Genomic DNA, 26,361 nt, shown 5'->3' on the forward strand with positions numbered 1-26,361 from the left:
AACTCGGAACAAAAATGAAGCCGTCTTCCCCCCCCCCCTTCCTTTCTAAAGCAAAATCGAAAGCAAACGTGGCCAGTTTTGGTCTTCAGTTCTATGTTTTGATGCCTCCAGATGAGGACAGGGAAGTTGTTTTCAAATGTACAAGCTGGAATACTTTAGCTCCCTCAGGAAGGACGAAGTCTACTATGAGGAGAAAGCAGCCAAGATAAATAAAATAATTTTTTTTAAAAAAAATGGAAGTATTTCGAGTCCCGTGTTTGTAGACTTGAATGCTTTATTTATAATCTGCCAGCGTTAAAACCTTCAGAAGAGAAGACCTACATTGCGTGGTTTCTCAGCACCAGGTAGGCGTGGGGAGTGAGGGAAAGACATCAGGAAATTAAACTGGCTTAGACAAAGAAAACTTAAGCAGGAAATAGAAATCCTTTGTTTGCCTCAGATATTTGCTTTATAGCCCACCCACCGAAATAGGAGCTGTACTGTTGTATTGGAAGGATGTGCTGCTTAGTCACATATTAATTAGTACCTCTAAGGTGTGTGTTGCTAGTTTTTCTCGTGGTTGTCTTGGCTCATTGGTCGTGCATGTGTTTCCTGTCGTCTATTGGAAAGCTGTGGTGTTTCTGCCTCCCCCCGTGCCCGCCCACCCCCTCTTCTCGTCCATCGTGATTCCCTCTTTCTTTGACATGAGAGTTTCCTCATATTTTTATACCTGTCTTTTTCCTCTCCCACTTTGTGTGGTGGTGCTCAGCCCAGATTCCCTCCCTCTCCCCCGGCCCCCCATTTTGAGCGCAGCCTCCCTTCCCAACGTCCCGCAAAGCGAACGGCTGCTCTGATCTCCCGGCCTTCCACCTTCCGGTTGACGGTCTTGGATCGGCAGACCGTCGCTTAATCTAAAGCGGGTTCCCTCGGTGCTGGCACGGCCGTGGAGGCTCCCTTCGACTCCTTCATCTTCTCTAGGGCGAGCAACAGGTCCAGCTGAGTGAGAGGCCGCAAGCGCTCCTCGTCTAAGTCGCTGGGGGCAAAAGAAAGAAAACCGAATTGTGGGCCACCTTTTGAAAGATGGCGGCTGCGGAGCCACCCCTTTGCCCTGACCTAGATTTCTCTGGCCCTTAAATTGAACGTTTCTTCTGTTGCCCTTTCCTTAAGTTTCAGTGTCTATCCCCAGCCTGGAGAAGGTTTGTCATATATGGTAGATTTACATGTTTTTGGTTTCAAGTTATGGCTGTAGGATCCATAGAATGCCTTTTAGAAGCTTGGCCTGGTTTGCCCACCAAGCCTAGTCCTTGTGTCTCCTCTGAACAGCAGCTGTTTTCTGGGGAATCAGAGAGATGCTGCCTAGAGATTTGGCTACGCTGGCATGTTGATAATCTCCCTAACACTTTCGCTCCAGAAAATCCTTTTAGTCTGGGAAAGGACACTAAAAAGACATGTGAACATAATAGGTCTTCTCCCTGGTTGATTATTCCCATAGTATGTTTCAGTATGCGTGCAATGGCATATTATCCCAGAAACTAAGCTCTCACGTCCCCTTTAGCCCTCTTCCGATTTTCAGAAAAGACCCTCCAACAAACCCAAGTTTTAAGAAGGAATCTTTTCCTTCAAACGTTGTGTCTGTCACACGGAATTCAGTGTCTTTCTAAGCAAAGCCTGTCATTCTCTGGTGCCGCAAAATAAGCTTCTGCCCATCCTAATGTTTCTTCCCCAGCTTGAAGGGTACAGGGGAGAACCCTGCTTTGTTTTGGGGTTCTTTGGTCTTCTATTATTATTATTATTATTATTATTATTATTATTATTATTATTATTATTATTATTACAAGGGCAAAGCTTCATCTCTGTTTCCCCCAAACAGTCATTTTCCTGAATGTCTGCAGATGAGCACGGAGTGGCTCCTTTTTAAGAACCAGGGAGCCTTCACCCAAGAAACTGTGGAACCTGTGGAAATCCATGGGTTGACCAACTAGTTTGGGTCTAGTAAGATTTTGGTCACAAGATTATGACCAGTTAGGGGACGAATTAAAGTCTCACCTTTCCTCGTCGCTGTCTCCGTCCTCGTGGAGCATCTGGGCTATCTGCCTCATTTGCTGCTTTCGCACATAATCCCGCACCCGATACATGGCAGCGTCTCGGCACACTTCCCGCAGGTCACTCCCCGAATAGCCGCTTGTTCTCTCCGCCAGATCCTTCAGGCTAACCGCATTGCTCAGCTGCTCCAAAGACAAAACCGTTTGGGTTTGGGGTTCAATAGGCAGTTTCACGCCTCCCCCTGAGTCCTGCCCTCTATGGCCTAAGAGGCTGGAGGCCATGCAGCCTTGGGCTGGCCAGCCTTTGCTTGCCCTGGTTTGGTGCCAACGGATGGTCAAAGAAGTAGGTGGGATGCTTTCAGATCTTTGCCAACCCTGGCCTATATCTTGCCCTTTGCTGATAAACTGGTGCTTCCCTGCCCCTGACTGATTTAAATTTCTGGCCCTTTCCCCCCTCTTGAATGATCATGCCATTGGCCCATATAGACTGTAAGGGGGGGAGGTGTGGCTAGGACACAGATTCCCGACTCCACTGTATGTACAGTACATCGTTTTTGCCACTTGATACCCCTTTAATTGTCTCATCTTCAACCTCTCATATCTTGATTTTTTGTAGGCTTGAATTAAACTATTTTCATCCCATACTTCTGCCATTCCTAGTGACCTGGAGCCCACATTTGCTCAACTGCCCTAGCTGCTGATGCTGAGATTGCTAGCTAATTTATGCCATTACAGTGTTAATATTGACTCTGTTGTAATGAATGGTAACTAGTAAGGAAACATTCTAATATTATTAAGTAATTTGTCAATCTGCAGTCGTTATGTTTGGAATGAAACAGATTGTTGTGAAACAAAATCGCATGCATTTCTGTTGCAAATTGACATTGGCTGCAACACTTGGAGAAAGGGTTTGTATAAATAAGACGGACTAGGCAAACGTGATAGGACCTAAACTTGGAATAATTTACTTTTCTGGATTAACACTCCCTGATACCAAATCAGATTGCTGCTCTAGCTATCTGAAGATCACCTACAATGTTTTGCCCAGATTTCAGGAAATGGCTTTTCTTCCTTCTACTGATTGATTGCAAGGACTGAATCTGGCACAATAAGCTGCAGTTTAAAAATTTAAAATGGAAAAAAAGAGGTTGAAGGAGAGACTCACATTTTCTCCTGCAAGAATGAGCTTCAGAATATCCTGCCGTTGCTTTTGTGTCTAGAAAGAAGACAGAAAGGGACTGGTTATACTGAGAACTGGAGGCTGACCAAACAAACAAACAAACCACTATGGTGTTGTATAAGAGCATGTGTACCCCTATAGCCACTTTACTGATGGCGGGCTGATCTCAACCGAATTGGTGAGCCAGCTAAGGGATCCAAATGCAAAGTCCGTTGTGTGTGTGGGGTGGTGTTGTGTTTATACATGTCAAATAATTTAAGAGCAGGGGGACTGTTCTAAGACAGAGAGAGCCTAGGGACCATTTCCCACCCATCCCAATCTTGATTCATATTAGGCACCACCAGTGGAAAGGAAAGAAAGCTTCTCAAAATGATTTTGAGAGCTGCCATAAGTGGGGATGGGTGGAAGCTCTCTTTTTTAAAAAGAAGAAATCCTCGAATAGCAAAGTTGGAAGGGGGCCTCTAAAGCCACTGAGTCCAAACCCCTGCTCAAGGCTGGAATCCAAACCAAAGCAGATCTGACGGGGGTTTGTCTTAAGTTTCTCTTGAAAGCCTCCAACGCTGGAGCACTCGCCACCTCTCTAGGTAATCGGTTGCACTGTCCAATTCTATTTCCTTGAGGTCCAATTTCACTTTCTAACAGCCCTTTCCCCTGCCCATGCAATGTGGGGGAGGGGGCTCCAGAAACCATATCAATGGTTGTGGGCCACATTTATCAGGACAAGGCAAAGCACTCCCCCCCCCCAATCTTCCATCTTGTCTCTGGCAAGAACATGGCCTGCATTTCATGATAATGGTAATAACAGCCATAGGGTTGGGCTGCAACGCTGTTCCCTATCTCGAGAGGAGATTAAGAGAGAATTCACAGAGCCACAAACCAGATGACAGGGCGAGGAGTTAATTACATATGGGCTGAAATCCTGTAACACAAGATAAGCACAATTTCATAGACTTTGATCCATAAAGAGCTGTTCAACCAAGTTTTTACCTTGGCCTGATTTAACGGTCCACTTTCTGTGCTTTTGAAAGGGAGATATAATGGGTTTCATACTACAAGTGCATGTTGTGATGGGAGGGATCTGGAAACCGGTGGGCACATTCTGTTATATTTGTGTTGTTGTTTTTACTGCGATTGCACAGCATGTTTTTATTACACCCCTTCCAAGCAAACAGGAAGAATTTTATTGCCTCTCCCTCTTCTTTTCTGACGGCAACTCCCAGATGCCTGACAAAGTGGCCAGGTTTTGTGCTGCTCCTAGTCCATCTCACAGTTCTCTGCTAATCAGTTAATATATGGGGATCTATGTGCTAGTCACACTATTTATTTATTACTAGAATATTGCATTCTGCGGCAATGAATGTAAGATACAAATTTTGCTTACTACCCTAGTTATTCTCCAGTGATCTCATTTTGGCTGAGAATGAGTTTTGCAGATACAGTTTTGGGAACTGTTATCAGAAGCAGGTCTTTGAAGGCACCCTGTTTCAAAAGGCTGTCCTCCGGTCCAAATCCATTTTTAAAGACCCAAGGGGGAAAACAAGGGACTAAGAATTAGCAGCATGACCACACAGATGGAAAAGGGGCATGGATTATTAGGTGTGCAGCACACTGTTTCCCACCTGTGATAAGATGCACTGTATTACCATCTGTTATAGTAACTGTTTATACCTCTGAACACATACCAGCATATGAAATTTTTATGAAGATTTCTCCCCTTGTTTTTGGACCTATAGGTGGTCCTCTCTCTCTCTCTTTTTGGTGACCATGTTTGGCTACCTGGCCTGAAGACCTTAATGAGCAAAGTGGAGGCAACCACAGAGCATTTGTGAGAGGGATGTGCAGAAAGGGAGTTCAGATTTGCTTACAGGTAGACCAATTTGGAAGGTGGTGGGCATCCTTCTCAAGATAGCCGGGTCCACGTCTTGGGGCCTGTTGGTTGCTCCGAGCACCATGACCTGCAACGCAACAAAAGTGTGACAGGACGCTTGCATGGATTGAATCAATCTAGATCAAAAAGAGCAATACTGCACTTTTAAAGAAAAGGCCTTTTCAGATCAGGGTGGGCAAAGTGTCGCCCTTCAGTTATTGTTGGGCTGCAATTCCCCTCTGCCCTGTTCTACATACTAAATGGTGAAGGAAGCTGGCTTGGTGGTCCAATGAGCTGGAGCACAACGTTCACAAGTTCAATTCCCCATTAGGCCTTGCCAGGGGTGGGGGGAGGAATAAGCCAGCCTGTGTGGCCTTGGGCAAGCTGGAATCTACTTAACAGAGCACACTTGGTATATTATTGGTGAAAGAAGGTAGAAGTTACAGTAGAGTACTGTTTGAACAGCTATAGATTCCACACCCATTTATGCCATTGTAAAAAAAAAACCCAATAAGATGTTGGCATATATTCCTGACATGTATATGTAGGTAATAGAAAGGATCTGAGGAGAAGGGATATGGAGGGAAGGTGTACCTTGGGGATGGGGGGGGGGAGAGAATCATATATTGCCCCGTGCTTGCTAACTTTGCATGAGCCGACCCTGTGATTCTGGCTGAGCGGTACCTGACAATTGGGTCGGGTCTCCAGGCCATCCCAAAGGCTCATGAACTCGGCTTTCATCATTGCAGTGGCTTCGTGGTCAGTTTCTGAACGGTTCCTCAGGAAGGCATCTGCCAGATAAAGAGAAATGTTCAGCCAAGAGGCTGGGTGGGGACACTCATGCCTTTGCGGTGTGCCATTGACCTCTGGAACAGTCTCCCATCAGAAATCTGTCTGGCTCCCTCACTGGGTGTTTTTAAGAACCAACTTAAGACCTGGCTCTTTCCCGCCTGCCATCACTTGATTATTTTTATCTTTTCCCCCATCTCGAACGATATTGTTGTTCTCTATTTTATTATATCGCTTTTATGCCATTTTTATTGTTAGCCGCCCAGAGTAGACTTGGGTCTAAATGGGCGGGGTATACATTGAATAAATAAATACATAATAAATGAAAGGATTGAGAAGGAAGAAATGCAGGAATTACCTATTTCATCTATGAAGACGATGCAGGGTTGGATCTTTGTGGCTAGGGAGAAAACGGCAGCCGTGAGCTTCTGAGACTCTCCGTACCATTTGTCGGTCAGGGTAGAGGCTTGTAGGTTTATGAACCTGCATCCTGACGCCTGGGCAGTTGCTTTGGCGAGAAGGGTTTTGCCACAACCCGGAGGGCCATAAAGTAAGACACCTGGTTGCAAGGAAGACATGCATGCACACTCTCTGTTCGCAGTCCCACAGGAAAAAAAAATTCGTTCAGCTTTCTTAAGTTCTGCAAGGAATACAGTACAGTAACATTCCCCTATCCGAGGGATCAGTATGCACCGGTTCACCGATTATCAGCTGCCTGAAAATATTAAATAACAAAACCCAGAAATACCTATATATACTGTATATATATATATATTCAGGACATATTTATAAGAACTAGCCACTAGAATGTATGGAGTTCAGTCCTTCCACATTTTTTGACATCCGTGGGGTGGAGGGGCTTAGAACCAATCCCCCACGGATACTGCGGTTCCACTGTACCTATTCTAAAAAAGTGTTGCTGAACAGAGTGCTAACTTGCAAAAGTACACATTGGTAGGAGAGTTTTAAAACCGCTCTTTCACCTTGCAGAAGGGATAGCCATGTTTCTCTATGCAGTCAGTATCTCTTCCTCTAAAATCCCTACATTGACCCGCCCATGCCGGGGTTATTAAAAAAAGAAAGAAAAGGGAGGGTACCATAGTAGGAATGCTTAGATTTTTAAGCTCCTAAACAGAGGAGAGTAAATGGGGCTGGGGGGACAGAAATGGGAATCAGGCTAAAACCTCCCCTACTTGTGTGCAGGGGACCCAATCCAGATCACAGCCCTTCACGCTCACTTATAAGTGAAAGCACTTCGTAAAGGCCACTACATACTTAACACAGGGCATTGTTTAGCCCCAGAGGGCACATTCTGTTCTTGTCTTGGCTGCCCCATGATGAGGGATATAATTCTTACCCCACCCAGCAATTTTCTACATGAAAATCAGATAAGGATGAGCCCCCCCCCCATAACACTGGGAAACCAGGCGGGTAATGAAAGGAAGCCCTTTTCCAGAGTCTGAGCAAAACAAATGGAGAGGAGAGAAGGGGGTTTGTGAATGGGGCTTGGGCTCCACCGTATACCTCTTGGGGGCTGGCAAAGCTTGGAGTGCTGAAACAGGTGCCTTTGCTGGAAGGGCAGGATCACAGTGTCCTGGAGTTCGCTGACCATTTCATCCAGTCCTGCGATGTCCTTCCAAGTGACCTGTGAAGGGAACAAACCTTGAGAATGATATTGTTGTTGGTAAGTGCCACCAGGTTGCCTCTGACATGCAGTAGTCCTGTGAGCAAGCCATCTCCAAAAGGTCCTGCCTTCAACAGCCCTGCTGAGCTACTGTGAACAAAAGCCTATGGCTTCTTTTAGGGAGTCAGCCCATCTCCCATTTGCTCTTCCTCTTTTCCTGTTGCCTTCAACTTTTCCCATCATTATAGTCTTTCCCAGGGAATCGTGCCTTCTCATGATGTGCCCAAAGTAGGACGGCCTCAGTTTCAACATTTTTGCCTCTGGAGATAGAGTTCAGGCTTGATTTGATTTAGGACCCACTATAGAGGGCTCTGGGCTATCTCGAAAGGAGTGGGGTTCCAAATGTGACCATTCAGATGCCACAGGATGAAATCCAAATGGAAGTGCCTCATTTATTTTTCTGTTAACCAACGTTTCCTCCTTTCTCTCTGTCCCTTTCTGTGCTGTCATTGTTGACACTGTAAGCTCCACTGGGCAGTAACTATTTTCATGGGCGTATCTTATTGCTGTGTGAAGCAACATGTGTAGACAGAATCTAATTGGGATGCAAAAAATAAATTGGTGGAATTTTGAAAAACGTGATGAAAATGAAATGGACAGATTTCACATCCCAGCTCTAAGTTGTGCAAAAAAGAGAGAGTTAATAACAACCTCCCCAGTTCACCTTGATGTCCTTTGGAATCACCAAGTGAGCAGCAATATTCATCTCATGCTCCGTCAGCTTCACCCCTTCCACTCCAATCTGTTTCATCAAGTGTTCAGCCTGCCCACAGAAAAAGAGGATCAGAGTTCCAGTCCTGCCCCAGGGCCCAGAGTTCAGAAATGACTCTTAACTAGTAACAAGTTGCATTGATGAAAGAGTAGCATAACTAATACTTGCAGCATTACTTAGATATGTATCTAATAAAGCACACTTTATGTAATCGTCCTTACGCGATGGGATAAGTAAACAGACTTCTAGCCACTGCTTCAAAGCATCTACACTGACAGTTCCACTGACAAAAGCTGCAAATCATAATTGTGTAGCTGGATAGGAGTCTGGATCCCTTTAGCAATAAGCAGACTGGTCTACAAGGGATCCCTAAAAGGGCACTGAAACTAACTTATAAAATACCAATTTTTTTAATCTATTTTAACAAGGGTGAAGCAAAGGAAGAGTAGAAGAAAAAGATAAGAGCAAGACAGGACACTCCGTCCTTGCCTGCTGGAGGGCTAAAATGTGCCAAAGCAATTCATAGAAATCTCTAGATTATTGCCATGTGGATGAAATCCTATAAAAGAACATTTAATGGTGGTCATTTAGGATGGCTGCTTATTACCGCCACCAACCTACACACACCCTGGTATGACCCAGGCTTACCTTTTTCTTTAACTGTATCCTTTGCTTCCGAGAAGGGTCCAGAGCGTCCGATACCCACTTTATGCTGAAGTAAGTGGCCGCTCCAAAGACAGTCAGGCGGAGAAGGGCCATGAGCATATCATTCCGGGTCAGTGGGCGGGTCAGGAGTTCCTTTGAGATTTCCCCGAGCATCATCTCTGGACTGCTTCTAGCTCCCTGAGGTGACACTAGATGGATTTTTTTAAAAAAGAAGAAGGGGTACATTGAAATTTGAAATGATGACAGAGAAAATGCTGCAAGAGCTGTATCAAAATTTAGCACTGCTCTCAAAACATGTCACTGAATACGATCATCACAATCGTGGCTTCTGCCACCTGGGCAGACTAAGTTGATGGTTACCTGGAAAAGGGGTTTATACGGTAGCAGCCCCTTGACTGTACAATGAACCGGGAAGGAAGAGTAGATGGGCTCCTTCCTTCTTCTGCTTTAAATCAACAAGGTTTTATTCTGTTGGGATTTTAATGCTTTGCCTTCTCTCACCTTTTGATCTTAATGCCACCCATTACATTTTGCTGTATCAGGTTGGCTCCTCTCTTTTTTGGTCTCTCTCCACCTCAAAAAAAAGTTTACATTGCTTTTACTCTATATTGCTTATGGTAGGTGGTGGGTGCAATTTTAAATTTTGCTAAAATAAATATTAGTCTAATAAGTTTACGCTATACTTCTGGTGATAGGATTTCACATCTTTTTTTTAAAAAAAATCAGCATAAAATCCAAAGCTCAGCTTCCCAAAGGGTTTATTTCAATAGACACTTCAGTTCTTTTTTTAGTAAGAGCACCAAACAGACGTTACAAACCCGTCAAGTCTGTTGCCTTGTATGTGTTTTACATACTCCCTTCTCAATTTGTCCAAGATTATCACTGATTCATTGTTTACTATGAATATTGATTTAAACTGAACCACAGAGCCTATTCATACTTCATTTAAAAAACAAAACAAACTCAAGTATAATAAAGTATTGCCGTTTTTAATACAATACGTGTTCAATTTTTTTTTTAAAAAATGTACACTTACTGCTTTTAGCTTTTAAATGTTGTTTTTTAAAGGATGTAAGCCATCTTGGGCCTTTTTTATGGAGCAAGGTGGGGGGGAATATAATAAATAAATATAATATAATATAAAATGGGAAATGGGAAAATAAACATATACGGCCATCAGAGAGCAGGTCGTTGACTCCTCCCACCTTATAGTAATAATTACAGTAGGATAAATGGGAAGCCATTGGGAGTGAGTGTATAACCTCACTCAACAGAAGGGTTTTTGATGCTTTGCTGCCCTGTAGTTCCCTAAACGGAACTTCTCAGCCTCCTCTCCTGCAGCATCTAATAAGGGTGTCCCCCTTGGACCTTCCGCTCGTGAGCCTGCGGGCAACTTTTGAGAGCCAGCTGATCGCTCGTGACTCTGCTAGCAGCTAGCTAGCTCAACGGACCCGGTTTTGCAGGCTAGACGCCTGCGGGACTCGCCTTCAGACGTGCGCCCGCTGGCGTCCGCCTCGGAACCCGCAGCTTGAGAGATATATAGGGCGCCTCTCCTGACGTCACCTGTCCCCAGGTGAACTCATCCCCATTCAGAGATCCTACATACAACCTTTAGCTCAGATCCCCTGCTTCCCGACCTTGGGTCTCCCCCCCCCCCAGGCATTCTCGGACGACACCTCCCAGCCATCCTGGCCAGCACAGCGAGTGGGGAAGGCTGATGGGTGTTGTGGTCCAAGGGACGCCTGGGGACCCCCAAGGTTGGGTGGGAAGCACGGGCGTAGATGCCATAAGGTTGCCCCCCTCCAAAAAAATAAGATGGGAACGTGTGGGTCCGGGAATGAGGGCGCCGGATTCCCCCCACCCCACCCCGCCCTCGCCTGGGATGGAGCAAGGCAGGGTCTATGGGGTCGCTGCCGAACAACGCGCCCCTCCGCTCGCTGGGGAGCCGGGCGCTGGCCGTGGTGCTGAAACCGCCGCCGCTCCCGCCTCGCTTCCCGGGCCAGGAGGAAAGCCTGCAATGGGAGGGAGGGAGGGAGGAAGGAAGGAAGGAAGGAAGGAAGGAAGGAAGGAAGGAAGGAAGGAAGGAAGGAAGGAAGAGGAATTGCATGGAGAGACTCACCCACCCCCTCTGGCCGCCGCCGCCGCCTCCTCCGCCTCGGTCTCCAGCTGCCAAACCTCCCCGCGCAGGAACCAGAACCGCGGCACAATCCGTCCCCCTTCCTCCTCCTCGGCAGCGGCGGCGGCGGCGGATCCCGCGTGGATGAAAGGCCGCCGGAGATCGGCTGGTCCTTGGCCCGAAATGGAAGCGCCCTCGGAGGGGTTGGGCTGCCTCCGGCCAGGGTGGTTCCAGCAGGAGGAGGAGGAGGATGATATCATCGCAGGTGGAAATGGGAACCCCCTCTGGCGAGTAGAAATGCCATCCTGTGGAAGGAAGGCAGAGTCCTGGCTTCCAGGCACATCCAGGTTCAGCAGCATTCCCGTGTGGAGATGGGAATACGTGAATCCCTCCAGGGAGGCTGGGTTGGCAAAATCCGCAGGCAAGCGATGCCCCTTTTGTTCCTTCCCAAGGACCAGACCTCGCACAGAGGCAAGCAGAAGCTGTCCTTCCTGAAGCTGGGACGGTCAGGAGAGGATGATTGCACTCGCTTTAGTGTTGAAGCCAGTTCTGCTTCTAACTGCAAAGATACCTGATTGGCTGCTTGGGCCACAAGGGGCTTAATAATGGCATGCCCTCAAGTTAATAACTTGTGGTGTCCCTTCTCAGGGTTTTCTTGATACAGAGTGTTCAGAAGTATGGTTGTTGTGGGTTTTTGGCTGTGTTCTGGGGTTTTTTTTAAATAGAGACCTGGTCCCATGTGAGCTGGCTGGGTAACTGAGTGAACTGGAGCACCTGGCTGTGGAGCAGAGGCCCTCTTGTCTTTCACTGCCTCCCGAAGTTCGGTCAAAGTCATGTTGGTCACTTCGATGACACTGTCCAACCATCTCGTCCTCCATCGTCCCCTTCTCCTCTTGCCTTCACACTTTCCCAACATCAGGGTCCTTTCCAGGGAGTCTTCTCTTCTCATGAGATGGCTAAAGTATTCGACCCTCGGCTTCAGGATCCGTCCTTCCAGTGAACACTCAGGGTTGATTTCCTTCAGAACGGATAGGTTTGTTCTCCTTGCATTCCGGGGGATTCTCAAGAGTCTCCTCCAGCACCACAATTCAAAAGCATCAATTCTTTAGGGTCTAGTTCCCACTTCCATATATTGCTACTGGAAAAACCATAGCTTTGACTATTCGGACTTTTGTTGGCAAGGTGATGTCTCTGCTTTTTAAGATGCTGTCAAGGTTTGTCATCGCTTTCCTCCCAAGAAGCAGGCGTCTTTTAATTTCGTGGCTGCTGTCTCCATCTGCAGTGATCATGGAGCCCAAGAAAGTAAAATCTGCCACTGCCTCCCTATCTTCCCTTCTATTTCCCAGGAGGTGATGGGACCAGTGGCCATGATCTTAGTTTTTTTGATGTTGAGCTTCAGACCGTTTTTTGCACTCTCCTCTTTCAACCTCATTTACAAGGTTCCTTAATTCCTTCTCACTTTCTGCCATCAGTGTGGTATCATCTGCATATCAGAGGTTGTTGATATTTCTTCCGACAATCTTAATTCCGTCTTTGGATTCCTCCAGTCCGGCCTCTCGCATGATGTATTCTGCATATAAGTTAAATAAGCAGGGAGACAATATACAGCCTTGCCGTACTCCTTTCCCAATTTTGAACCAATCAGTTGTTCCATATACCAGTTCTGACTGTTGCTTCCTGTCCCACGTATAGGTTTCTCAGGAGGCATATAAAGTGATCAGGCATTCCCATTTCTTTAAGGACTTGCCATAATTTGTTGTGGTCCATACAGTTAAAGGCTTTTGCATAGTCAATGAAGCAGAAGTAGATGTTTTTCTGCAACTCTCTTAGAATACTTAGCACTCATCAGAATTTATTTTGAAGCTGGAACTCTGTGTTCTGGTGTAGTGTGTGGCATTGTTGAGTATTTGTAGCTGTGGGATCAGGTTTTTGTTCTTTTCAGGAGATTGTGTGTGTGTGTGTGTGTGTGTGTGTGTGTGTGTGTTTCATGTAACAGGGCTCTTGAAGAAGGCTGAAATGGGTAAGCCAAAACACACTGGGATTTTAATTTGGAATAAAGAACCCACTATATTTTGCTGTTAAGAGCCCTCAAATCGCTTTAGATTTAAGGAGACCCGAGGAATGAGCAACCTCCAGAATATCCTGTCCACAACAGCCCTGCTCAGCTCTTCCAAATGCAGACCCATGGTTTCCTTTAAGGAGTCAGTTTCCTCTTTTCCTGCGGTCTTCGGCTTTTCGCAGTATGATTGGCTTTTCCAGCAAATCTTGCCTTCTCACGATGTGCCCAAAGGATAATGGCTCGTCTCGCCATGTTTGCCTCTAGGCACAGTTCAGGGACTAGGGTCTCTTCCTGCATCCCATCTTTGGTGTACCAATTCCTTTTTTGTTATTATCCTTCTCCTACAATACACAGCGGGAATCAATCTCCCAGCCTCTGGCTCCACAGCCAGGTGCTCCAGATCACTCAGTTACCCAGCCAGCTCAGAAGGGACCGGGTCTCCATTAATCACGCAAGAGCAGACCATATTCGACAAATAAATGGGTCTTAGATGGAATGAAGCCTGAACTGTCCCCAGAGGCAAACATGGCGAGACTGGAGCCATTATCCTTTGGGCACATCGCGAGAAGGCCAGATTTGCTGGAAAAGCCAAAGACCGTAGGAAAAGAGGAAGGCCACATATAAGATGGACTGACTCCTTAAAGGAAGCCACTGGTTTGCATTTGGAAGAGCTGAGCAGGGCTGTTGTGGACAGGATATTCTGGAGGTTGCTCATTCCTCGAGTCTCCCTGAATCTAAATACTGTAAAGTGATTTGAGGGCTCTTAACAGCAAAACTCTGCTCTACCGTTTTAAACCAAATTAAGCTCCTCCCACCTCAAGAGGAGGAGATTCAGTTTGAAAATAAAGCGTCAACGCCCAAAACCGATTTTCCCTGCGTGAGCCACGCCCTCCTATTTTGGAATGTACCATCTCTGGGCGGGGGGGGAGGGTAGGCGAAACATTAAGTCCAGGGCTTAAATTCGCCCGAACGCATCTCGACTGCGCCCCGTGGACTTCAGGGGTGGCTCCTGCTTGATCGACCGCCACCAAGTCGCGCTGGTCCTTCCCTGCCTCGAAAAATAAAATTTAAACTCCCCCCCCTCGCCTATTTGTTTGATAGAATCCGGACCAAGCGAGGCAGCTCTGAGGGGATGGGGTGGGGTGGGAGCGCTCCGCCAATAGCAGGCCAGGTTTTGGGGTTGAGCCGCGGAGGGAGAAACTCTTGGCCAATAGAAAAAAAGAAGCCGGCGGCAAGTGACTGGGAAGTGGGCCAATGGGGCGCGGCGGGGAGCGGAGGAGGCGGAGCTGTGAGGGTGTGGCGCTGCGAGTCGGCCGTGCTCTGCGAAGCGAAGCGTGTGAGGGGACTTTTGGCCTGGTGGAAGCTTAAGTTGTTTGGGGACGCCCTTGGAAGGCGTAAGTGTTCCCTTGGGGTGTAAGCGTTGGACTCCCGATCGTTCAAGCAGCGAAATAAAGAGAGCGAGTCTGGAGAGAGAGAAAAAAGTGTATTATATAATAAATATAATATTTATTATATAATATATTATATTAATATTATATTATATTGTTATAATATATTATAAAAGTATATTATATTAATGTATGCGTGTGTATACTATTTAATTTTATTTTATATTAATGTATAGTGTATGTATATGTATACATACACACTCAGGAGTAAGCCCCATTGGATTCAGTGACGCTTACTCCCAGGTAAGAGATTTCAGGCGAAAGAAGGGAAATATGGGGCAATGTAGGCATCTTTCAGTCTTGAGAGACTATGGTAAGAATATTTTTTGGGGGGGTGGGGAGGCGGAGATCCAGAAAAGTGGCTGTGTGTGTATTGACAGGTTAATTCGGATTGCAAGCCTGCCTTGCCCAATGTTCCCCATCAATTCCTATTACAGCGTTCTGCCATTTAACTTGTGATGGGTAGATTAAAAATAGAAACACTATTCAGAGAGTGTTAAACAAATGTCAGTATGAAAATGTAAATGAGATTGCTTTGGAGGTCAGTGCTTTTGCTAGATCTTCCTTTTGTGCAGGTGGGAGAGCAGGAATGGCAGGCAGGTAAATAAATGCGGCAGAAGAATGTCTTGGAAATGTCTGGATGAATGAGGACCAACTTCAAGTAGTGGCTCCTAGGAGGAGAGCTCGCTCTTTCACAGACATCTCACGGCCAGCTGTGAAATGGTTTCTAAAAGTTGAAAAGAAAAACTGCTGGCTCAAGACTCCCTATTAAACAGGGTCTGAGTGGCAGAACACAAAACCACTCTTTAAAATGCTTAGTTTCCTTCCTTAGCACTAATTTTACAGAAGGCAACTGGTGAGGTTTCAAATCAAGTAATTTAGCCCAGAAGCTGAGGATAGGTCCGAGGTGAGGTCTGAACTAAATGATATAATGTACTGTAACATAACACATATTTAATAAAAGGCAAAGTGGTATAGACACACTAGGAAAGCAGCCACCACATGGCACACCGGACCAGCCGGCAAAGCACGCATCCCCATCTCACTCTTCTCCCTTACAACAAAGGTAAACTACTGCTTCATAGCCACAATCTAATCCCTAGGATGCTCTCTGTCACCCTTTAGCCTGTTTTCCCCCCATGGATATAATTCAGAACAAAGCCCTGAGCCACAGCCATCTCTGATTCGTATTTTGAAAGACTGCCTCTTCGGCCAGTGTGTATTTCCAAGAAGCATTCTTGGAAATAACGGTAGCTCTAGAGTGCCTTTCTTCGGAACCTGCCAGTCCCCTGTTCATTATTATTTTTTTAAATCAAGAGAGGCTTGCACACCCCAAAGAAAGTATGCAGCATGTGTGTGTTTCCTTAGGGAGTAGGAGAGGAAGATGGGATAGATTTAATAAATGAATCAGCTACAGCGTTGTAGACTGGGTTGGGGGTGAGTGATTTAGTTGATTCGAGGTATGCTTTCTGGCACTCTTGATGGTTCCTTAATATATGCCTCTGAAATCCTAATTTTTCCCCCTAAGCAGTATCATGCAGCCCACAAGACCCCCTTTTGGGGGCAGTGGTCCTGTCCGCATGCCTCATGGTGACTATGTATCGGAGTCTCCACTGCAGCCACGTGGGGTTGAAGATGCTGTTTACGGTAGGGGAAGAGCTTTGCCTTCAGCTGGCAGGATGCAGGCAGTTCCGGAGCCATTACATCGGCCAGCAGGACGTGGACAGGTAAATATGCAACATTTACAATAGCAGTTTCCAGCACAGGTATTTCCTTTGTAAAAGAATTGGTTGCTACAGGCTGGGTAAGCCATTGTTCTTTATTCTGTTGGTTCAGATGCTGTGTACACGGTTGTTTCATCAGGACTGCTGAGCGCGCTAGTGGAATGGCAAGGGATTTGCTTTCCCAAATCAGGGAGTTGTATTATTAATATTACTGTTATTATGAATATTATTATTACTGTTAATATTAGTAAGAACTGTTCAGCAAACACTTACAACACAGGGAAGCAAAAGCAATATCAGCCTGAATATCTTGTGTGTTTTGTAGACCAAAAAGGCTGGGACTGGTTAGTACTTGGCTAGGAAACCAGTGGGGAAAACTAGAGATCACCAGTTTAGGCAAGGAAAAATCCTACCTGAATCCCTGGAGAGCAGATGCTAGTTCGAATCAATAATCCTGTGCCAGTCAGTCATAATAAACTTCAAATAGGGCTGTTGTCCGGAACAGGCAGGAATGTATTTAAGGTGTGATCCCAAAATGGCACATTGCTCCTCAAATCCAATTAAGGTCAAGGCAGAGAAGACATGGCATCGAGCTCATAGTTATAAGGTATTTTGTTTGTCTTACAATTCTTTCTGTCTCAGATTTTCTGTTGTGTTTTTCCAGTTATCATGAGCGCCTGCCAAAATTCCTTTTCCTATTGCAGTCAATTTGATACAGAATCACAGCTGTATTTGTTGTCAGCTTTTTGTCATGTCTGAAAGACCTCATTTGTGTGCACTTTGCGTTTTGGAAACAAAATGGTCTACCGCAGTGTTCCTTGCTGCATTTGAGAGATGAAGAAATTCACTTGCTAAATTGTGTCCTTCAGCAAAATTCTGTTTCAGTTTTCAAGAGTGCATTTTTCTCATGCCAGTTATTCCAGCTGATATTGCTCTTAACGAAAACTCCACTGTGTGTGTCTTCTATTTTAGGAGTCTTCCAGTCTACCTTCCATGTTCCGAGGACTTGGTTTTGAGACCATTCCTAGGCCTCTTTTAGGTGAGTTAATCTGGTTGTATGGGAGATTGTTCCACGTGGTTCAGTATCTATATTTTAGTGACATCTGAGTCTAAGAAGAACTTCAATTTTACTTTGACCTTCTTGTAAAAAACTTTTTGATCAGGTCCAGGAGTTTTTGGCAGAGGAATATGCGACATAGTGACCAAACCTGGTATGGTGTTACCAGCACAGCAAAGCCCACAATCCACAGTCGGGCCAGCCGGAGACAGCAAGGTGGAGAGGACAGTTTTGGGACGTGCCAGGTGAATAAAGTGGTTCAGAGGTGAACATTTAGTTGAAGGTAAAGGTTCCCCTTGACCATTTGTCCGGTCGTGTCCGACTCTAGGACATCCCCGTCTCCAAGCTGTAGAGCCAGCGTTTCTCCGAAGACAATCTTCCGTGGTCACATGGCCAGCGCAACTAGACACAGAATGCCGTGACCTTCCCACCGTGGTGGTACCTATTTATCTACTCACATGCTTTTGAACTGCTAGGTTGGCAGGTGAACATTTAGCCGTGTATTAATTATTTGGTGACATTGAGTTAGGTTTGTATATCACTTGGCCTGGCAGCCAAATGAGCTTAGTGATTTAGGAGGTAAACATTTTCAAGGAGAGGTTTTAATCTCAAAATAGTTGTGGCCGTTGGTTTAAACAGAAAGGTGGTGTGGCCGTGAAGTGATGATCTGCAGGTGAAGCCCATGCTGGATCTGAGGAAGAAGGCTCTGATTTGAGTCTCTGTTATGATGAAAATGTGTGTTGGGCTGTTCACCTATATTCTTCCACCCCCAAAGACCACTGTTTTTTAAAGCAAATGAGCCAATGCTGGGTGTAGAATGCCGGTTAGGCTCCTTAAGTTTTCCAAGCAGCAAGAAGGTACATAGTAGCAAGCCGACTCTGTTTTTGTTTTTGTTGAAGGTCAACAAATAATGGTGTTCTGCACTTCCTTTGTATTGTGCATTTGAAAATCTTTTTTTTGTAACATTTTGGTATGCAATGCATTTAACAATTCTTCCCTTATTTGTTTATAGAATAGTGCTATGTGGTAGATAAGGTACACTGCATGGAGAGGGAGGAGTTGCTATCGAACAATAATCAGGCTTTTTTTTGCTTTACAAGCAAGTCCCTACGCAGTTTGAAACTTGGTAAGGAAATTTTTCTGTTTCCTTTTTCCTTTCCTTATTAAAATGTGTGTACAGGATACCCGGTCGTGGGGAAACTGGAATGTCTCCTTTGGGGCTTGGAAGAGCAGCCGTCGGGCTTGGCAGGGCCTTTCCAAACTTCTCTTTCTTGAATTCAAGAACACTGCAGCCAGCATCACCTTTGGAGCAGCCCAAACAAGAGATTCCTTCAGCAGTGTCTGATGAGCAGATGGAGAAAAGGCAAGTGAGAAATGATGGGTGTTTTTTTTAAGGAGTCAGAGTTAGTGGTATGGGTAGTTTCTGATACAACAGCAGTTAACTCTGGGTATTTTGATAATGTTATATGTGTTTAAGGGATTTATAAGCTGCCTTTCAGCGTCATGCCATCCTAGAGCAAAGTACAGGGTCAGGCAAAAAGAACCTCCTGGATTTTGCTTAACTATGGGTCCAGCCCTAGTGAAATGGAGCAGGTCGTAGTGGGGTCTTTCAGTAGCCTGTGTCTTACCATTTTCAGTTGCCACCATGGCTTGGACGAGTGTGCACCACGAGTTTGTCATTGAAGCGTTTATCGAAAAAAACGAATCTGATTGTCATGCAGAGGGATTTTCATATCCACTTTGCGCTCGATTGAAATGCTCCTGTTCTAAATCAAAAAACCGTATTGCTGTGGGTTGAAAATTTCAGGCCCCCAAGTTCTCTGGGGCAATCTGAAAGTGGGGGTGTACAAAAATCAACCAAGAATTAGTGATGAATTGAAGGTTACTATATGCCAAGATATTGCAGCAGTACCACCGCAGGCGACCCACCACGTGATGCAGAGTTTCAAAAATTGACTACAAATGTGTATTGCAAACGAAGGCCAGAATCTGGACAATGTCATTTTCAAACCTACATGAAAACAAACTGTATTCCATGCACTTTTAGATTACGTAATAAAATTTTGAATCACATTTACCGTACCTTTTTTTTCTTGATCTTTAAAATTTGAGAGTTTTTTTTTACCTCACCCTGTACTTTACAAGAATAGTAAATTAGAACACAGCAATATGTGGACATTAGCAGAGGAAGAAAAAACTGATATCCTAGTTCTTAGCATGTGAGCCGTTTTGTCAGTTAAATGCAGTGTTAAATGAGGAGGATTTAAAGACATGTCTGGATGATTTGTGCAGTGGAAGAGAGGTATAATTCCATCTGGATAACATTTCAAATTTGAATGATCTACATCTAAATGAATATTCATACATTTGGGCTGTATGACCATTTAACCACATTGGCCAAAATCCTACTGCAAAATACCACATGCATATAAGGTCAGCATTGCAAGTAGTTTTCACATTTTGAAGGCTGACTGCATGTGCAGTTGGTTGCATAAGCTGGGCTTGTCTGTGCCTAGAAGAGGCAGCCAGCAAGATTTCACACACTGCTTGTGTGACTGCTGATTTACCCAGTGCAACTCCAACAAGAGTGTTGTCAACATTGTTTTGCTTTGAATGAAGCTGTAGCCACGTGTTCTAAGAATGTGTTCATCCTTTCCAGGGAACCACTAATAAAGCTAGGCTCAAAAGGGGTAACTGTCCCATTGGCATTGAACTTCATTAAAATACGCTGTCAAAATGAAGCTGTGTACCAGTACCATGTGACGTTCAGGTAATAATGCTTGAATTTTACCATTCCACTCAGCTTTTAAAAGGCTGTTTTTATTTATACACGTAGAGACATTTTGTGTGGGTAACAAGTGTTTCAACATTGAAGAAGGGCACAATTATTCTTTTTAATGCATAATATATTTATTCAAATAATGGTTCCTATAAGACACTTTTTTTGCTGCTTTAGGTTTCTGTGAGCTAATATTTCAGTTCAAGACTGCCATTTAACTTCTCTCTCTTTTTTTGAATCTTGTCTTCCAGCCCTGAAGTGGAGTGCAGGAACATGCGTTTTGGGATGTTAAAAGAACATAAATCTGTGACAGGAGATGTTACTGCATTTGATGGCTCTATTCTTTACTTGCCTGTCAAGTTGTCTCAAGTAAGGCTTGATTAAAATGCTTCATGATTTACTAAAACAAAACAGGCTGAAATCCTGTTGCTTAGCATATTAAATAAAAATTAGGGTAGGTCCACTAAATCAGCAGAAATTCAGAGTGATTGACACAGCCACAGTATGTCTCATTTTTTTTTACTTCCCGGCATGGAACTACAGTACATGTCTTCATTGGGAGGAGCATCTCTTGCAGTTTTTTTTTATAGGTATAAGAAAATAGATGTGCTTATTTTAGCTAGAGAGTAAGGTTCTTGAAGAGAATAAATGTTCACTCCAAAAAAGGTCTGGGTGATTTGTTTTGTTTTGTAAAGAATACTTATAGGTAAAGAATATAGGGAGCATTCTGGGCAAAAGTATCCTTACAGATTTGAGGTTGTCTGTGTTGCTGGCCCATTTGAGACACTTTCACATCCTGCAGGACATTTGTGCGTTCAAATATAAGTGTCAAAACTTTTGTTCGTTGTTTTGCACAATGCTTGAGTAATGAAAAGACATCTGACAACATGTATGGAGTGACAAGCAACTCCAAGGGGGCAGTTTTCTCACTCAGTTCACAACAGATTTTGTGGTGACGGTGCTGTGAAGTATTGTAATAAGTAAAGGTAAAGCTTCCCCTTGACATTTAGTCCAGTCGTGTCTGACTCTAGGGCACAGTGCTCATCCTAGTTTCCAAGCCATAGAGCCGGCGTTTGTCTGAAGACAGTTTCTGTGGTCACGTGCCCAACGCGACTAGACACAGAATGCCGTTACCTTCCCACCAAGGTGGTACCTATTTATCGACTCGCATTTTTACATGCTTTCGAACGGCTAGGTTGGCAGGAGCTGGGACAAGCGACGGGAGCTCCCTCCACCGCGTCAATCTTAAGACGTCTGGTCTTCCAACCTTGCAGCACAGAGGCTTCTGCGGTTTAACCCGCAGCGCCATCGGGTGCCGAAGTATTGTAATAGTTGACAGTAAAATCAGATTTCCTAAACAGATGTGTAGGTCTATATCTGTGAAGATTCTCAGTCATTCAGGTGATGTAATCTGGAAGTTGAGTCTTGGCAACTGGACTTCTTTCTTTCTTTTTGTACAGAAGCTACTTGGATGAGTAGTGAAACATTTCAGCCTAATAAGAAAGGAATCCAGTTGCTATGACTCAACTGCTGCACTCAAAAGACAAATGTTCTCTGTGAGGCTGTTACGGACATTGGAAAGGAAGTAACCTTTGACCTCTCAGGGGAAAACTGTGTATGTATAAGCCAATACAAAGGAATAGGCAAAGTATAAGACACATCTATTTTCAGAACAGGGTGTGTCCGCATAAAATTTTAAATGGTGATTGGCTCATCATATCTCCTAGAACTTCTAGAGATTTATTCTGTCAAACAGGATGTTTGCTCAAAATTTATATAGGTGTGTTTTAGCATTCTGATGCAAAATGTTGTCTTCTGGTTTAGACTGAAATTCTAAAATGTCAAAGGAAGACAGATGGTGGGGAAGTCACTGTAAAGATACAGATGACCAAAATTTTGGAGCCAAACTCGGACTTGTGTATTCCATTTTACAATGTTGTTTTCAGAAGGTAGGTAGCTGTAATCTCTGGCCTTTGCTGTTTCAATTTGTGAGTTTTTGAGTTTATTAAAAATAAGCTAAGTTTATAATAAGTGAATTTGATACAGATGTATGCAGGGAAGCCAACACAACCAAATCCCTTAAATCTAAATAACAGATAGATTGAGTTGAAGTTATATTTGTAATGTAAAAACAAATCAAGGACAAATATGTGACGTTTGAAGTTGTGCATCTCAAATATGGCATATTAGGACTGTTTTGAATTCATAATTTGTATTATAGTACAGTGGTGCCTCGCTTAACGATTGCCTCGTTTAGCGATGTTTTCGCTTAATGTTTTTTTTAAAGAATTCTATGCATCATTTAACGATGTTTCCTATGGGCGATTTTCGCTTAGCGATTTTGGGACCATGCTTCGCATAGCGAATGCATTTTTAGGTCCCCTGTTTCACTTAACAATGTCCGTTTTTTCAATTTTAAAAGTGTCTTAAAATGTTCAAAAATGTTTTAAATGCTTGGAATCGTTAGTGCACCTTCTAAAATGTGTGCAAACTTAATTTGGCTGTGATCTGACTTTTCGTTAATTTTTTGTGAATTTTTTCCTCCCCATAGGAAACAATGGAGCCCAACTTTTGACAGCTCCATTGTTTCCTAGGGGGAGAAAAAAATTCACAATAAATTAACGAAGACTCAGAAACTGTTTTAAATGCTTGGATTCATTAGAGCACCTTGCAAAACCTGTACAAAGTTAGTTTGGCTTTGTTCTGAGTCTTTGTTAATTTTTGTGAATTTTTTTCTCCCCCATAGGAAAGCATGGAGCTGTCAAATTTTGACAGCTGTCAAAAGTTGGTGAGGGAAAAAAATTCAGCAAAAATTAACAAAAAGTCAGATCAAAGCCAAAGTAAGTTTGCACCCGTTTTAGAAGGTGCACTAACGATTCCAAGCATTTAAAACAGTTTTTGAAATTCCCCCATTTAGACCATCGTTTTGTGATCGCAAAAGCGATCGCAAAAATGTCATCGTGAAGCGGATTCGTCACAATGTGGGGTAATCGTTAAGCGGGGCATGACTGTATTAAGGTACCATCAAGAGTGCCAGTAAGCACACCTCGAATCAATTAAATCACTCACCAGTCTACAACGCTGTAGCTGATTCATTTATTAACTTGAAGAAGATCTTAGTTCACTCAGAGAGGGTTAAAGGCTTATATATTAGAGCAGTGGTCCCCAATCTTTTCCAAACTACGGACCAGATGGAGGGTGGGTTCTGTGTGCGGGTGAGCAGGGCACCCCTTCTCGCGTGTTAATTTTTGTGAATTTTTTTCTCCCCCATAGGAAAGCATGGAGCTGTCAAATTTTGACAGCTGTCAAAAGTTGGTGAGGGAAAAAAATTCAGCAAAAATTAACAAAAAGTCAGATCAAAGCCAAAGTAAGTTTGCACCCGTTTTAGAAGGTGCACTAACGATTCCAAGCATTTAAAACAGTTTTTGAAATTCCCCCATTTAGACCATCGTTTTGTGATCGCAAAAGCGATCGCAAAAATGTCATCGTGAAGCGGATTCGTCACAATATGGGGTAATCGTTAAGCGGGGCATGACTGTATTAAGGTACCATCAAGAGTGCCAGTAAGCACACCTCGAATCAATTAAATCACTCACCAGTCTACAACGCTGTAGCTGATTCATTTATTAACTTGAAGAAGATCTTAGTTCACTCAGAGAGGGTTAAAGGCTTATATATTAGAGCAGTGGTCCCCAACCTTTTCCAAACTACGGACCAGATGGAGGGTGGGTTCTGTGTGCGGGTGAGCAGGGCACCCCTTCTCGCGTGTGGGTGGGTGGGGCACTGGTCTTTGGGGAGAAAATGATGGACATTCATTCCAAGGCATTTCATCTATGGGTATCTCTTGTGAATAAACAAGAATTCATTTTTGTGTCATATATCTTGATCTTAAGTAGCAGACTGCATTTTCAGCCTCTTAATTATCCTGAGCCTCTTAATTAACCCGAGTTTCTCTTCTAGGGTGATGAGGATTTTAGATATGAAGCTGGTTGGAAGGAATTTCTTTGACCCTACCAGCACTACTGTGATGCAGCAGTATAGGTCAGTATGCTTTATTGGGTTTTTATTTTCGGCTGAACATCCCATTGCTTTACTAAGTCTGAATAAAAAGGCCTTCTCTTAGTGTAAGAAGAGGGGAAAGGGGGTCCTTCTAGCCCCTAGTTCAAACGTGTGGGAGAACCAGAGAGAAGGCCCTCTCCGTGCGTCTTCACCGAAGTGTCCTCAGAAGGTGGTGAGACTGAGGGAAGGGTCTCTGCAAATTGTCCTCAAAGGTTCTTGCTTGTAGTAAAAGCCTTACATAGTTGTCTTCAGTTTTGATACAGTTGTATGGTATGTGTGTTCTGGAAAACCATATTGCACTATGCATAGCTAAATATTTTTTATAGCTGAGAATTACGCCTAGTACTTTACCTCTAAAAGTTCATCTTTACATAATAAAAACACATCAGGGAAGTAGCTGGTGTGGCATTCTCTAGTTGCTGTCTTGGTCCTCTGTATGATGACTGCATTTTCTAATACAGGAGTTGATGCCATAGTTCCCCATGGATTTTGAAAATGTGTATGCCAGGGTGCTAGAGCAATCTCGAGATTAGACCATTGTAATGCGCTCTACATGGGGCTGCCTTTGAGGCTGATGGGGAAACTTCAGGTGGTCCAGAATGCGGCACCCAGGCTTCTTAGTGGGGTGAGAAAATATCAACACGTCTCCCCCACTCTGGCTGCTTTGCACTGGTTGCCCATCCGTTTCCGCATCAACTTCAAAGTGTTAATGATTACATATAAAGCCCTAAATGGTTTGGGACCTCAATATTTGGCAGATCGTCTTCTCCCACCCAGATCTACCTGAATCACCCGACATAGCCAGCAGGGACGGCTGAGGGGCCTGATGCCGAAGGAGGCCCGGAAGGAAAAAACAAGAAACCAGGCCTTCTCGGCGGTGGCCCCTCGGCTGTGGAACACTCTCCCTACTGAAATTTGGCTGGCACCCTCGCTGGGCATTTTCAAAAGCCAGTTAAAAACTTGGTTATTTAAACAGGCCTTCCAGCCAATTAAGTGATTTTTTCCTCTCTCTTCTTGAGTCTTGCCATCTTGGAAGTGTGTTGTTTAGAATTAATTGTAAGAATTGTATTTTTATATATGTTATTTTGATGTGTTTTAACCTATGTAAGCCGCCCCGAGTAGACGCTGTCTAGAGGGGCGGTGTAAAAATCGAATAAATAAAATAAATAAATATATCCCTTTATTTTCCCCCCTCAAAGATTGCAGATATGGCCCGGCTATGCAACCAGTATCCGGAGGACAGACGGAGGGCTGTTTCTGCTGGCAGATGTTGTTCACAAAATTATTAGGAATGATTCAGTCCTGGATTTCATGTGAGTAAGAAATTTTATCTTAGCAAACATTGCACAGACCTTAAAGAGGAACATGAGAACTTAGTTCCAATAATTTTTATAGATCTGTAATTCTCAGTGTTGTCCTCACTAAAGATAAATATTGTATTAAGTCTTCAGACGGTTCCACGGAAGACCCAGGTTTCCCTGTAGTTTTTAATTTAGAGAAGGCAAACACTGGGAATTTTTGTCGGATGACTCTTGGGAAGAAGGCAGTTTCTCTGTTACGTGCCCACGTGTACTATTAATTGAAAATGCACATCCCTCTTGTCAGAGAGAGAACCTCAGGCAAACTCTGTGCATGAACTGTCTGCAGGAAGCTGCCTCTTCTGAGAAGTGGTTTTCATCTTATATATGCTGCCTTTAATTTGTATCTCCACAATTTCCTTAACCTAGAAAGATAGGTGCAATAAAGTTGTAACAAGAACTAGGGAAATCATTTCTTTTGTTTTGATAAAGACCTGGCACTAGGCATGGTGTTTTCATATTTCTTGGACTAAAAATCCCATAATTGGTTGCCTGACATAACACACCTTACAGACACCTAAATGGGGCTCACTGGGGAGAAGAGCCTTAACAAAGGCTTTGAGGCTTAGCTATCCCTACCTTCGCCTAGCTTAGCCTCAGAGCCTTCCAATTGATGTCCTTTTTCCCAGATGAGCCACAGAATGGGGGAATTACAAGATTTTTAGTCCAAGACATTAGAAAATCCCATCCCTAGCTAGTTTTGTTTCTTGATGTTGAGGGGTGTGGATGGTTCTTTTAAAAATACACAGTATTCCTGTACAACGCACACAACTGTTTAAAGGGCATTCAGTCTATTGCCTAGTTGTAATTCTTGCAGCATTGTTGCAGGGCTAAGTCGTATT

General features: G+C 44.1%; 2 protein-coding genes across 4 annotated transcripts in view; one reads left to right on the forward strand and one right to left on the reverse strand.

Annotated features, from left to right (window-relative positions):
* Window positions 1–256: 256 nt before the first annotated feature.
* Window positions 257–11,280, reverse strand: LOC110072171 (outer mitochondrial transmembrane helix translocase). 2 transcript variants are annotated; one of them, XM_020780301.3, is made up of 10 exons: window positions 11,039–11,280; window positions 8,902–9,107; window positions 8,206–8,304; window positions 7,382–7,502; window positions 6,216–6,416; window positions 5,753–5,859; window positions 5,067–5,156; window positions 3,187–3,237; window positions 2,026–2,204; window positions 257–1,012 (listed from the first exon to the last, which is right to left on the reverse strand). In XM_020780301.3, the coding sequence occupies exons 2-10, from the start codon at window positions 9,073–9,075 to the stop codon at window positions 886–888; spliced, it is 1,149 nt and encodes a 382-aa protein (XP_020635960.3). In that variant the 5' UTR covers window positions 9,076–9,107; window positions 11,039–11,280; the 3' UTR covers window positions 257–885. The 2 variants fall into 2 exon arrangements, with proteins under 2 accessions (XP_020635960.3, XP_078235789.1); XM_078379663.1 differs by lacking the exon at window positions 11,039–11,280 and having other exon boundaries at window positions 8,902–9,486.
* Window positions 11,281–14,349: 3,069 nt separating this feature from the next.
* Window positions 14,350–26,361, forward strand: part of PIWIL2 (piwi like RNA-mediated gene silencing 2) — a 29,850-nt gene continuing 17,838 nt past the window's right edge. Inside the window, exons 1-10 of one of the 2 annotated variants that reach the window (XM_072978882.2) lie at window positions 14,350–14,488; window positions 16,074–16,269; window positions 17,239–17,305; window positions 17,430–17,568; window positions 18,504–18,686; window positions 19,983–20,093; window positions 20,354–20,471; window positions 21,927–22,051; window positions 24,063–24,143; window positions 25,361–25,474. In XM_072978882.2, coding sequence (XP_072834983.2) covers window positions 16,078–16,269; window positions 17,239–17,305; window positions 17,430–17,568; window positions 18,504–18,686; window positions 19,983–20,093; window positions 20,354–20,471; window positions 21,927–22,051; window positions 24,063–24,143; window positions 25,361–25,474 — 1,130 coding nt within the window. In that variant the 5' untranslated portion in view covers window positions 14,350–14,488; window positions 16,074–16,077. Of the gene's footprint in view, window positions 14,489–16,070; window positions 16,270–17,238; window positions 17,306–17,429; window positions 17,569–18,503; window positions 18,687–19,982; window positions 20,094–20,353; window positions 20,472–21,926; window positions 22,052–24,062; window positions 24,144–25,360; window positions 25,475–26,361 lie in introns of both variants that reach the window. The other variant, XM_072978881.2, reaches the window with a different exon arrangement.

Source organism: Pogona vitticeps, chromosome 8 (assembly GCF_051106095.1).
Source record: "Pogona vitticeps strain Pit_001003342236 chromosome 8, PviZW2.1, whole genome shotgun sequence".
Lineage (NCBI taxonomy): Eukaryota > Metazoa > Chordata > Lepidosauria > Squamata > Agamidae > Pogona > Pogona vitticeps.

Excerpts from the sequence above, each read along its gene's own strand:
- LOC110072171 (XM_078379663.1), bottom strand. The coding sequence starts at position 9,144 with ATGTACCCCTTCTTCTTTTTTAAAAAAATCCATCTAGTGTCACCTCAG. Across the intron at positions 6,417-7,381 it reads GCTTTGCCAGCCCCCAAGAG|GTGTCTTACTTTATGGCCCT; the intron begins GTATACGGTGGA and ends CCTTGCAACCAG. Across the intron at positions 5,860-6,215 it reads CGTCTTCATAGATGAAATAG|ATGCCTTCCTGAGGAACCGT; the intron begins GTAATTCCTGCA and ends TTTATCTGGCAG.